Below are 13,733 nucleotides of genomic sequence, written 5' to 3' on the forward strand. Positions count from 1 at the left end.
GCTAGTCTTAGGGCTGATAAAGTACAGAATAGTTAATCATCCAAGTCACTCTCTTACATGACTGCTATGATCAAAAAAGCACCCATTCCAACCAAAGTGATACAAGCAAAGTTTCCTTTTCTAATCTATTTAAGACCATAAGCTACAAAGAGTCTCAGGCTCCAACGTATCTTTGCAATCACACTTAAAGAATGCACAAAATCAGTATTAGAAGTTAGAAGATATGATCCTGTAACAGGCATTTCAACCTTAGACTCAGGCCCGGGCCATGGTCAAACTTTTATCTCCCCTAGTCCCAAAGCAGGGGTTAAGGTACTGGCGCAGGTTTCTGAAAAGAACCCTAATTTCCCATTAGTCAGCCAGTGCCCAGCTCCCATGCCTGTGGAAAACTCTCCAGGAAATGTAAAAACAGAACAAGGGTGCAGCAGATGGGACACCACTACAGTTTCCGCGGGGACAGCAGCATCAGACCTGCTGGGACACCGCTACAGTTTCTGTGGGGACAGCACCATCAGGCCTGCATTTACATGCACCTCTCTGTAATGCGTGAGGCACAGGACTGAGGAGAGGCCAGGCTGGCAAGTCCAGGTAGAGGTGACGATGGCTCTAACTCCAGGAACTGCGAGACTCAGGCCTGGAGAGGGGAGGGTGGGCAGGGAAGCCAGAGAGGTGGAGTCCGGCGGCAGCTGGACGAGTGCATGCACTCCCAAGCCTCAAAAGGGAAAGTGGAAAACACACTTATTCCGCTGTCTCATTACTATGAGCAGGGGCGGGCAGTGTCACCCGTGGACGTGGAAGGCAGAGACTGTGCTCCACTGAACGTGGCTGTGCACGAGGGGGATGCGGCAGAACTAACACCCGTCAGCATGGCGCCTGCAAGGCTGTGCTGAGCGAGGCTGAAGCCTTCTGGAAACTGAAAATGAGAAAAATCAAAACAAACTGCAGAAAAAATAATTAAAATCAGCAGCAATCCTCACTGCAAAGAAATGAGGCTAAGTAAACCGTACTGTGCTGGGAAAAATCTCAACGGTCAGCCAAGGGCTCTAGAGAGAGAGTTCCAACAGAACGTGAACATCTGGATTCGGGCCAGACATGACAGCTCCTTCTATTAATAACCACTGTACCACAATCAAGGTCAGGAGAGGCCACGGTAAAGAACACCCTCCTCAGAGCAGGACCCCCATACCAACAAGAGTGAGACCCCCCCCCAGGCAGATGATGAACTAACACCCAACGTAAGTGCAAGGTCACAACCAGCCACATAGATTTGGGATTTCTAAGTCACCAGTAAAGAGATGAGGAGAAGAAATCATATTATTAGAAAGGGCATACTTGGACTCGTTGTGGGACAGAAAATAATAAAACCCTTTTTAGATTGTAATATGGCAGAATCTATTACAACCTTAAATGTTTATGTACTCCATGATTCAAGAATTTCATTTCTAGATGAAAAAATAGGAGCAATCTAAGTGTCTATGGTGAAATGAGGTGCAATACTGCCAAACTGCAACACCAAACAGCAGCTAAGTATTTCAAATGAGTATTTGTATTTCCTAGCACAGAAAAGCCCCAAATCTATCAAAGTAAATTGTGAAATGGTGAATATATAATATGACTCCACTATGTGTGCTTTAAATTTATATATTATAGAGAAATCTCTCAAAAAATGTTAAACAAAGGAAAAAAACACACAAAAAAGTACATACTGGACGAATTGAAAATTATTAAAGGTTCAAACACAAGCAAAATAGATCTTATACATAAAGGTATTGTTGGCCCTGGCCGGTTGGCTCAGCAGTCGAGCGTCGGCCTGGCGTGCAGAAGTCCCGGGTTCGATTCCCGGCCAGGGCACACAGGAGAAGCGCCCATCTGCTTCTCCCACCCCTCCCCCTCTCCTTCCTCTCTGTCTCTCTCTTCTCCTCCCGCAGCCAAGGCTCCATTGGAGCAAAGATGGCCCCGGCGCTGGGGATGGCTCCTTGGCCTCTGCCCCAGGCGCTAGAGTGGCTCTGGTCGCGGCACAGTGACACCCCGGAGGGGCAGAGCGTCGCCCCCTGGTGGGCGTGCCCGGTGGATCCCTGTCGGGCGCATGCGGGAGTCTGTCTGACTGTCTCTCCGTTTCTAGCTTCGGGAAAATGCAAAAAAAAAAAAAAAAGGCCCTGGCTGGTTGGCTCAGCTGTAGAGCGTCGGCCTGGCATGCGGGGGACCTGGGTTCGATTCCCGGCCAGGGCACATAAGGAGAAGCGCCCATTTGCTTCTCCACCCCCAACCCCCTCCTTCCTCTCTGTCTCTCTCTTCCCCTCCCGCAGCCAAGGCTCCATTGGAGCAGAGATGGCCCGGGCACTGGGGATGGCTCCTTGGCCTCTGCCCCAGGCGCTAGAGTGGCTCTGGTCGCGGCAGAGCGACCCCCCGGAGGGGCAGAGCATCGCCCCCTGGTGGGCAGAGCATCGCCCCTGGTGGGCGTGCTGGGTGGATCCCAGTCGGGCGCACGCAGGAGTCTGTCTGACTGTCTCTCCCCATTTCCAGCTTCAGAAAAATACAAAAAAAAAAAAAAAAAAAGAAAAAAAAATGCATAAAGGTATTTTTTAATTCTCAGGATTTCTTTCCCCTCTCAGTGTCTAAAAGACCTATAAATGTGCACTATAAGGTTCTTAGAGTAAGAGCCCTGGGAGCCACTCACAGAAAGATAAAGCTTGTCATTAAAAAAAGTCTGAAATCTCCTCCTCATTTCTAGTCATAAGCTAAGAATCCAGCTTAGAACATACAGTACCAGACATGGAGAACATCAGCCCTGGCCAGGTAGCTCAACTGGTTAGAGCATTGTCCTGATACACCAAGGTTACAGGTTCAATCCCTAGTCAGGGAACATACAAGAATCAATCATTGCATGCATATATAAGTGGACCAACAAATCAATGTTTCTCTCTCTGCCTCCCTACCTCTCAAATAAATAAATTAAAAAAGAAAAAAGAAAACGTGACATCATATCCTTGAAATACCATATATACTCTGACACTTAGATTGCTCCTATTTTTTCATCTAGAAATGAAATTCCTGAATCATGGAGTATATAACTTCCTTAATAAATTAATTTTGAAATACAAAAGTTTTAGGTCCTGGCCTGGTAGCTAGACCATCTCAGAAACATTCAGGGTAATTAGTTACCCCAGGGGTTCCCAGTCTGGAAGTGTCGGAAGCCAATCAACGGCTGCTGGTTGACAAAGTCACAGCAGAGAAAAGGCGCAACGATACTTCCCCCTTTAACTTTTTGAATTAATTTGGCCTTTTATCCCCCCTTTTCTGGGTGTGTGTGCTATCATTTATGGCACAGGGATAATAACACCGTGCTTTCCCTGTAGATTCGTAGTAATTTCTTTGGAAATGAGACAGAGGGTGTGAGTTCCACAGAAAAGCCTGTAAGCCCCTTTGCCTGGGCTCATAGACATAAGAGGCTGGCTATGATATCCCTCAAAAAGGGTTAAGTTTGTAGGAAAATTCCTTCCTATTAATCATGTTAGAAAAAATAGATTGTGACTTATGAATAGGTAGGAAACAGTAACTATACATAGAAGCACCTTTCAGCCTTCACTTAATTCATTACTTTACCTCCTTAGCCTTTTCATGTGGTAGAGAAACTTTCCTTTCCTCTTGCATACCTGACCTGCAGGTGGTGGAACACTCTGAGAAAAATAAAGTTAGAACTTAACTAGCATATGAATATAGTAGATAATAAAATTTGACTAGACAACAGACCCTTAGATAAAATAGAGCTATTAATCAATACTGATCTTTTAGAAATTTGCGCCAATATTGTTGTTGCTACTCAAGTTATTGTATAACATACTTAGAATGACTTACCACCTGATTTATAGCTTATAGAAATGAATTAACTGTTGCCTAGAAATATGTAACCATAATGAAACAAAAACAATTATTAATCAATGTATTTTTTTTTTTTTTTTTTTGTATTTTTCTGAAGCTGGAAACAGGGAGAGACAGTCAGACAGATTCCCGCATGCGCCCGACCGGGATCCACCCGGCACGCCCACCAGAGGCGAAGCTCTGCCCACCAGGGGGCGATGCTCTGCCCCTCCGGGACGTCGCTCTGCCGGGACCAGAGCCACTCTAGCGCCTGGGGCAGAGGCCAAGGACCCATCCCCAGTGCCCGGGCCATCTTTGCTCCAATGGAGCCTTGGCTGCGGGAGGGGAAGAGAGAGACAGAGAGGAAGGAGGGAGTGGGGGTGGAGAAGCAAATGGGCGCCTCTCCTATGTGCCCTGGCCGGGAATCGAACCCGGGTCCCCCGCACGCCAGGCCGACGCTCTACCGCTGAGCCAACCGGCCAGGGCTAATCAATGTATTCTGAATACCATGTGATTGTAACTTAGTGTGTGTGTATAAAAATAAAGCTAGACTAGCCATTGCCAGAGATGCCTGGCAGTGAATGCTAAAAAAGAATTCGGCTCTCTCACTCGATTCGTACCGATGCCGTCTCTTCCTGTGGGACCCCTGGATTCCCCCCGTGGCTGGAACCCGGCATGGAAGGAAGTATGTCTCTGAGTCAAGTGAACCTGTAATTCATCACACTGGAATATTCGTGAGGACAAACAGAAAACAAAGAGGCAGAAAGAGGTGGACAGGGCGCAGGTGGGTTTGTTCTAAGTGGCTCTGAGGGACCCTCCTCGAGTCTCCAGATCAGGGGTCGGGAAGCTATGGCTCGTGAGCCAGATATGGCTCTTTTGATGGCTGCATCTGGCTTGCAGACAAATCTTTAATTAAAAAAATAATAACGTTAAAAATATAAAACATTCTCATGTATTACAATCCATTTATTTCCTACCACTCATGTTCATGGTTGTGGGTGGCTGGAGCCAATCACAGCTGTCCTCCGGGACACCAAATTTTTATTGGATAATGCGTAACGTACACGGGTCATTGTATGGCTCTCATGAAATTACATTTTAAAATATATGGCGTTCATGGCTCTCTCACCCAAAAAGTTTCCCAACCCCTGCTCCAGATGCTACCGCAGCCAGCACAGCTCACTGGTCACCCGCTGGTCACTCTGGGCCTATAGGATGGAGGTGACAAGGGGCAGCTCTGCCACGCCCTGACTGCCTTCCTCAAGGCAGGAGCACCTTCAACAGCCCGATCTCAGGAGCCCGTCTTTGGCTCTTACAGAGGTCATTAGGCCCGACACCATAGCTAACACAGAAGTCCCCATCCCACTCCTCCTGCGATAAGAGGAAGCCCTGAGGTTACGCAGTCCAGGTGCGTGGGGAAAGTGGGCTCAGCCCTGCCCTCTAGGTGCTGGCTCAACATGGCGGGAGCCCTGTGGACACTGCAGGCACTGTGAGTGGGCCTGGGAAAATTCCATGCCAATCATCATATAACAATGTTCTAATAACCTTAGTTCCAATAGGACTGTGGCAATCGACAGAATTTTTCTTTATTTAGGGTAACCCAAATCAAATATTTTAAATCTAACTTCCTTAATAAATTAATTTTGAAGTAGCCCTGGCCGGTTGGCTCAGCAGTAGAGTGTCGGCCTGGCATGCGGGGGACCCGGGTTCGATTCCTGGCCAGGGCACATAGGAGAAGCGCCCATTTGCTTCTCCACCCCCACCCCCTCCTTCCTCTCTGTCTCTGTCTTCCCCTCCCGCAGCCAAGGCTCCATTGGAGCAAAGATGGCCCGGGTGCTGGGGATGGCTCCTTGGCCTCTGCCCCAGGCGCTAGAGTGGCTCTGGACGCGGCAGAGTGACATCCCGGAGGGGCAGAGCATCGCCCCCTGGTGGGCAGAGCGTCGCCCCTGGTGGGCGTGCCGGGTGGATCCCGGTCGGGTGCATGCGGGAGTCTGTCTGACTGTCTCTCCCCGTTTCCAGCTTCAGAAAAAAAAAAAAAAATTAATTTTGAAGTACAAAAGTTTTAGGCCCTGGCCTAGTAGCTCAGTTGGTTAGAGTGTCATCCCAATATGCCAAGGTTGTGAGTTTGATCCTCAGTTATAACACGTACAAGAATCAACCAATAAATGCATAAATAAGTGGAATAAATCAATGTTTCTCTCTCTAAGATAAAAAAAATGAAATACAAATGTTTTAGATTTCTAAATGAAAGATTTCTATTAAATAGAGCAGCATATTAAAGCAGAAAAAACATAGGAACTAGGGATAGGAGGACACAGTGACGTGTGAGTCCACATACCACACAGCCACATGACTGGAAGGCAAGTCACCTTTCTTCTCTGGGCTGTAGTATTGCAGGCAAAAGGGGGCATTTAGTGAACTCAAAAGGTCCTTTCCAGCTCTACAACTCTGTGATTCAGAGATACTCCAGTAATTTCTCCCAGAAACACTAACCAAAGGCAGTAAATAATTTTATCACCCCCAATAACACACTCATAAGTCTTCAGACTCTCACAGATTCAAATAAAATTCTGCGTGCAAGTTTTGAACACGTAATTAAAATTTACTAGAAATGTGGCATTCAAACCTTTCCAAACCAACCAGCATTTGCGGAGTCTCCTTTTTCCCTGTAAAAATGAAGCAAGCCTCCCTCTCAATCCAAGGCCAATCAAGCCTGACTGATGGTAGCACAGTGGATAAAGCATTGACCTGGGATGCTGAGGTCCCAGGTTCAAAACCCCAAGGTCACCAGCTTGAGTGCAGGCTCACCAACTTGAGTGTGGTCGCTGGGTTGAGCTCAAGGTCACTGGCTTGAGCAAGGAGTCACTTGCTTAATTGGAGCCCCTCTCTATCAAGACACGTGTGAGAAGCAATCAATGAACAGCTAAAGTGATGCAACTACAAGCTGATGTTTCTTATCTCTCTCCCTTCCTGTCTGTCTCTGTCTCTGTCACAAAAAAAAAAAAAAAAAAAAAAAAAGGTCAATCAAGGCCTATGTGTGCTCAGGATGCCTCCTCTGCTACCTCCCCAGGAAGCTCGTTCCATCACTGATCCACCCTCACTACGGGCCTTCACACTGCTCTCCAGACCGTTTCAGTCAAGATATTGATCACTCTAGACCAGGGGTCTCAAACTCGCGGCCCGCCCACCAATTTTGTGCGGCCCGCAGACTAATCCACGAAGTTTGATTAGTCTGCGGGCCACACAAAATTGGTGGGCGGGCTGCATGCGGCCCGCGAGTTTGAGACCCCTGCTCTAGACTCTGCCATTTTTAAATAAACAAACACACTCTTCCCCAGACCCATCACTCGTCCAGCATCTGCCTGACCACCCTATTCTCCTCAGCATCCAACTTCTTCAAGGAGTGGTCACCCCAAATCCACTCTCATCCACCTCTACAGGTACCAAGCTCTCAGAGGACTCTGGCTAAACTATAACCCTAATCGCATCACTCGTCACTCTCACTGCTCTTAAAGACAAAGTAAGAATGCTCAACACACCCCATCCTGGTAGGCTCTGTGTCACTGGTCCCTGCAGGTCCCACCTAGCGAACCAGCCTCCTCTCCTATCATGTGCTCACTGCACCCGGGAAAGGACGGTGGCCTCATCCTCAAACACGCCAACCCCTTCTCATCTCGGGAGTCTGCCCTTGCCTGTGCTAGAACGTTCTCTCTCACCTCCCATCTCCTTCTGCCTAGTCAATTCTTGTCCTTCCTTGTTTGAGTCTACTTGAATCATGACGTCCTCACAGAAACCTTTTGTTCTAAGTTAGAGCAACCTGATCTTGTCATTTTTTTGTTTTAGCATCCAAACGGCATACTACCTGACTAGTACTCTAATTTTTTCTCACTTTAGTTGGTGGGAAGGAAAAGCTTGTACGTTATTAAAGCAAAAAAAAAAAAAATCATTTTTTTTTTACTTTTATAAAGACATCTAAGTTCATTTCTGAGCCTGTTATGTCAGGCATGAACTCAATGTTCTCTTGGCTAAACTGGCAGATAAAACTAGAATCGATCACTGCAAACTTGTGCTCATGCTATGCTCCAGCCACGTGGGCAGGTTCTAGTCTGTAGCACGGCTTCTCAGACCCTGACCAACGAGGAGAGCTGATTAATTTCTCTCTAAATGAGCAGTCGCCCCTCCGCACACACCCGGAGCCTGTATTTCAACCATTCATCAGGGATGACGCCTCACTTCAACACAATGACTCCAGAAGGCTCTGGAACTCACCAACACTCTGTCCCCAATCTTGAGCTCCCTCTCTCCTTTCTTGACTGAGCCGGCCTCCGAGAGGTTGGAGATCGACTCGCTGGTGGTCTTTGTCAGGTTGCTGATCGGAGGTGTCACTGACGGTTCCTTCGCGGTCGGCTGGGGCACTTTCTGAGGAATGTTCGAGGGGGTGGCTGGGGCGGGGACCGGTGCACTGGCCATGGACGTGGACAGAGGCGAAGTGGCCCTGGCAGCGGGCATGGTCTGTAGGCCGTTCGCTTCATCTTCTGCCTGCACCTTCCTCGCCAGCTTTGAGGGGCGGGTGAATATGCCCTTTGAGGGTTCGCACTGGAAATACCGAACACCAGCCACCGACCCATCGTTCTTGCCTATGGGTTCATCTAAAACGATCCCGGCCCACTGGCCTGGTGCGAACTGGGTTTCTCCCAGAAACTGGATGAATCCAGGCTTGTTCCCATTCACCCAGACTCGCTCCCCGACGCGAAAGTCGTCCACGAATTCCTCCTGTGTCTCAGAGGAAGGGGCGCTCGGTGCCTTTTCACTGGGTGCGCTTTTCTCCACTGGAGCTGGGGCTGAAAACAGAAGAAAAGATGGGGAAAGATTCAATTTCAGACTCAGGCGGACAGCTCCCACCTTAAAGGGGAACATGCCTTTATTCTCCTTTAAGAGAAAGCCACAAGCAACAGGAGTAGCCACAACTCCTCTAGAGGCACTCTGCTTCTCTTTCTTGCTTCTTTCCTTTTTAGCAAGGAGGCAAAAAGGTACTTGATCCATCACTACCATTTTCCATGCTGTCCAAACTCAATGGGATGGTGAAAGGTAATCCTTACTTGCAATTAAGATTGGAAGAAGTAAAAAAAAAAAAAATTAGTCCTTTTCCCAGAGCTCATAATACAAATCTGATTTCACTCTTTACTTCATTTCACTGCCCACCCTGAACGGCATGAGCAAACACCGCTCAGATCCACCGAGACGGACTCTGTTCCCATGTCGGAATAGTTGGTGAAAGCTGGAAGGACAGCACCGATCATGCCCTCAGAGGGCTCAGTCTAGAGGTGAGGAGACAGGCAATAAGTAGAAACACAACAGCTCAGGTTAGGTCGCCTAAGTGCTGTGGAGGAGACAGCGTCTTTGGGCTAAGCAGTTAGAGAAGGCCCCCTGGAGAAGGTGACATCTGGCCTAAGAACCTGATGAGTAGGAGTCAATCACGCAAAGGCTGGGGAGCACAGTGGTCTGCACGGCCAAGAGCAGGTGCCCAACATCTCTCTACACTACCCTGAGGGAGATTGTGGAGTTTCGATTTGTGGCAAGCTTTTTGTTGTTGTTTGTTTTTTAAGAACAGTTATGCCTGACTAGGCAGTGGTGCAGTGGATAGAGCATTGGACTGGGACGCAGAGAACCCAGGTTCAAAACACTGAGGTTGCCCGCTTCAGTGCAGGCTCATCTGGCTTGAGCACAGGCTCACCAGTTGGAATGCAGAATGGCTGGCTTGAGTGCGGGATCATGGACATGACCCCATGGTTGCTGGCTTGAGCCCAAAGGTCGCTGGCTTGAGCCCAAGGTTGCTGGCTTGAGCAAGGTCACTCGCTCTGCTGTAGCCCCAACCCCACCCTGTCAAGGCACATATGAGAAAGCAGTCAATGAATAACTAAGGTGCCACAACAAAGAATTGATGCTGCTCATCTCTCCCTTCCTGTCTCTCTGTCCCTATCTGTCCCTCTCTGTCACAAAAAAAAAAGAAAAGAAAGAAAGAAAAGAAGAACAGTTACTACTCTGTCAAAGACAGGGCCTGACTATTCCGTTTTTTGGGGGTCTGTTCTAGCTTTGTACATCAGCAGCTCCTCTTCCCCAGGTGCTGCAAGCACAAATTTCTGAAAAATAGTCTTCATAAAAGCGCCTTGAACTCCTTGGCATTTATTTCCTTTTAAGCATATAAGTTTTAGTACTAATAAGTTCTAGTGTTAATGTGCATGAAAAGGGCCAAAACTGAAAAAGAGAATTCTAAAATGTGACTGTCACAGGGAAAGGCTTCGTGGAAGGGTTAGCATTTGGAGGAGGTCTTAACAGGAGGGAGGATTTTGAGGGAAGGGGAAGGAGAACAAGAGAGGTCAACTCTGACAGCTTCCCTCTAAGGTAAACAGCCCTGGAACAAATCCATTTCTTCACAATTCTCTATCGGTCAAGCTTCCCTATCACCTAAGATGCTTCGTGGCCTTTCTGATAAGAACCAGGTTTTATCTGATACATAAAACTTGGGATCTCCATTCAATCGACAAACATTTGCTGAGCTCCTCTTCTGTGCCAGGCAAAGGCCTGGGCATGTGGGTGAGACAACAGTGAAGGAACAGACACGAAGGTCCCCACCCTCATGGGAGAGTTGAGCTTCTTCACAGGAGGACTGAAACAAGGTTGGACTTAACGTATTATGGTGGGCCCCTGTCTGCAATGACTGACGACATAAGACGTCCCATAGAATATGAGCCACATAAAAAGACCATAATAGCAAGCATTAGATGCCCTCTCTCCTATCTCTCCTATTAAAGACTGAAGGTGATCACATGGGCTACAGATTGAAGGAGTGGAGAAACAGTCAAGGAACAGGTGAGAACAGGGTGCTGATGAGTACAGGTCCATCTCTCAAATGGGGCCCTGTCTTCTGGCAACCAGGCCTGTGCCAAGGCACAGCCTGCACCCTGATGCCCACGGCCAACTTCAGCTCAGTGAGCATCCTCACAACTTTCAAGCCAGATTGGTCTTTGTTTTCTCTACACATCCCTCCATGCCAAGGTTGGGATGAGTTTGGAAGACCCCCAGGAAGGACAACTAAAGAAATACCTTGTCATTGTAAGGGTCACACACAGAAGGTCTTTAACTTGACAAGTATGTTATCACATGACACTAAATCAACTAAAGTAAATGAAGATAACCTACAACAAGTAAACGCTTCACTGATTAAGACTTTAAAAACATAAAATGCTATTCTGTTCATTGTCAAATGTTTTCAAGAACAGGAAGTTGTAGAAGAGAATCTTTCTATAAGTTTTACACTGAAGGCTTCCGAGAGGACTGTCAGTCACTTGCAGCTAAGGGAAGGGTGAAGCGTCACCTGCAGCGGGTGTCTTCAAGGCTGTGGCCCCAGGCTTGAGGATCTTGGAAGGGACCTTGAGGCCGCTGGGTTTTAGCATACTCATTGTCCTTGGTAGGTCAGCGCTGCTTTTCCTTCGCCTGTTGCCACTATCTTTCCCGGACCATGGATACAACTGTGGGTGATTCTATAGTGAGATCGGTCTCTAGGTCACACCTGTCAAGAGAAAAACATAAGGGAGTTTAGAGCCTGTCGGAGAAAAAAGGTAGAAATAACAGTTGTTACTGAAGTGGCTTTCACAGCCTACACTTTTTTTTGTTGTTGTTCCCTTATATAGTAGTCTGTTATTCTACTTTTTTATTTATTTATTCATTTTAGAGAGGAGAGAGAGAGGGAGAGAGGGAGAGAGGGAGAGAGAGGGGAGGGAGAAGTAGAGAGAGAGAGAGAGAGAGAGAGACAGAGAAGGGGGGGAGGAGCAGGAAGCATCAACTTCCACATGTGCCTTGACCAGGCAAACCCAGGGCTTCGAACTGGTGACCTCAGTGTTTCCAGGTCAATGCTTTATCCACTGCGCCACCACAGGTCAGGTTACACCTTTTTTTTTTTTTTTTTTTTTTTTTTTTTTTTTTTTTTTTTACAGAGACAGAGAGAGAGTCAGAGAGAGGGATAGACAGGGATAGACAGACAGGAACAGAGGGAGATGAGAAGCATCAATCATTAGTTTTTCGTTGCAACACCTTAGTTGTTCATTGATTGCTTTCTCTATGTGCCTTGACCGTGGGCCTTCAGCAGACCAAGTAACCCCTTGCTCGAGCCAGCAACCTTGGGTCCAAGCTGGTGAGCTTTAGCTCAAACCAGATGAGCCCGCACTCAAGCTGGCGACCTCGGGGTCTCGAACCTGGGTCTTCCACATCCCAGTCTGACATTCTATCCACTGCGCCACCGCCTGGTCAGGCTACACTTTTTTTAAAAAAAGATTTTATTTATTGATTTGAGAGAGAGAGAACGGGAGGGGAGGAGTGGGAAGCAACAACTCGTAGTAGTTGCTTCTCATATGTGCCTTGACTGGGCAAGCCTAGGGTTTCGAACCTGTGATCTCAACATTCCAGGTCGACGCTCTACCCACTGCGCTACCACAGGTCAGGCCACTTTTTCTTATATAGAATAATAAATGATCTGTGCACTGAACCTAGGAGCCTGGAAAACTCAAGCTGTTAAAAAAACATGAAATGCTACTCAAATGGACTTAAATGCAATTTGCTATCCTGAACACAAAGTTGCTAACAGGAGCAATATATTTTCACTGTTCTTTGCAGTATACCGTAATAACACCCACCCAACACAGTGCCTACAAACACACAATCCACAGAAGAGGGTTCAGAAAAAACAAGCACCACACATAATGGAGGGAGAAGGGAGCTTCCGGTTTCCATTTCATTCGCTTCTACATTGCATGAGTATTATGACCACAAGACTGTTTTAGCTGTGTGTTTTTTTAAAGTCACAGAATTATGTAACACTCAATATAAAAACACGTATATGTTAAATTCAAGAAATGTTCAAACTCTAAGAAAAAGCCATATCCAGGAAGTGCTGCAGGAAACCCCTCTCTATTCTGTCTAGAGAAACACAACAAACCTCACATTTACTCAGGACCAGGTATGAATCTATGACTTTGGTCTCAGGCAAAACCGTATCTTGTCATGTTCTCTTTAAGAGAGGAAGAAGAGTATGAGATTTTGGAACATGGAAAAAACATTTCTAGCCATGGCTGGATAGCTCAGTTGGTGAGAGCATCCTCCTGATGTGCAAAGGTTGCTGGTTCGATCCCCGGTCAGGGCACGGACAGAACCAGTTTGATGTTTCTGTTCCTCTCTCTCTCTAAAATCAATCAATAAATTTTAAAAAATATTTCTAGACATAACACCTAAAATCAGAACTGGGCAAAGAGAAAATTGCTGCTATTTATAAACTCCCTCCTGCATCTTCCTCTACTGGCACAGACCCCACTTCCCACCCTGACTCTCTTACGGGCGACAGCAAGTATCAGCAAAGCACCAGGCCACTGTAGTAATGACTACCTCCCTTCACAGGAGAACTTAAGGTCGGGATATTTTTCATTTGTTTTTAAGTTAGTCACAGTACTTCATAACATCACTTTCCAAACTACAAGATTGCAACCTATACTACATACGCTAGCCCAGAATCCTCTATTTACACCACTGACTGATGGGATAGTTCTAATATTCTTTCAAGCCAAGAAAGAGCCACTTAGAAAATGCTTATCTCTAGAAACTAACTCACTTCGGAACAGTCAAAAATAACTACTGTTTTGCTTGTCCATTCTCCAAAGGAAGAAGCAGGAAAGGCGATCTGCTTCCAAGCAGCAGCCAAGGAACAGGGGAAAGGGCTCCCGGACACAGAGGGTTCGGCCACACTGTCCCTCTGCCGCTCTTCCCTCCCATCAAAACCTTCAAGATTCCACCTACAAACAGGAAGCACTGCTGTTAAACCTCAACAC

General features: G+C 47.0%; 1 protein-coding gene across 6 annotated transcripts in view; it reads right to left on the reverse strand.

The window, feature by feature from the left end:
• The window catches only part of CLIP1 (CAP-Gly domain containing linker protein 1), a 120,259-nt gene that overhangs the window by 81,307 nt on the left and 25,219 nt on the right, over positions 1–13,733 (reverse strand). For all 6 annotated transcript variants that reach the window (XM_066371046.1, XM_066371044.1, XM_066371041.1 and 3 more), the window contains 2 exons: positions 11,234–11,428; positions 8,128–8,699 (listed from right to left, as the gene is read on the reverse strand). In XM_066371046.1, coding sequence (XP_066227143.1) covers positions 8,128–8,699; positions 11,234–11,318 — 657 coding nt within the window. In that variant the 5' untranslated portion in view covers positions 11,319–11,428. The remainder of the gene's footprint in view (positions 1–8,127; positions 8,700–11,233; positions 11,429–13,733) is intronic.

Source organism: Saccopteryx leptura, chromosome 2, assembly GCF_036850995.1.
Source record: "Saccopteryx leptura isolate mSacLep1 chromosome 2, mSacLep1_pri_phased_curated, whole genome shotgun sequence".
Taxonomy (NCBI): Eukaryota; Metazoa; Chordata; class Mammalia; order Chiroptera; family Emballonuridae; genus Saccopteryx; species Saccopteryx leptura.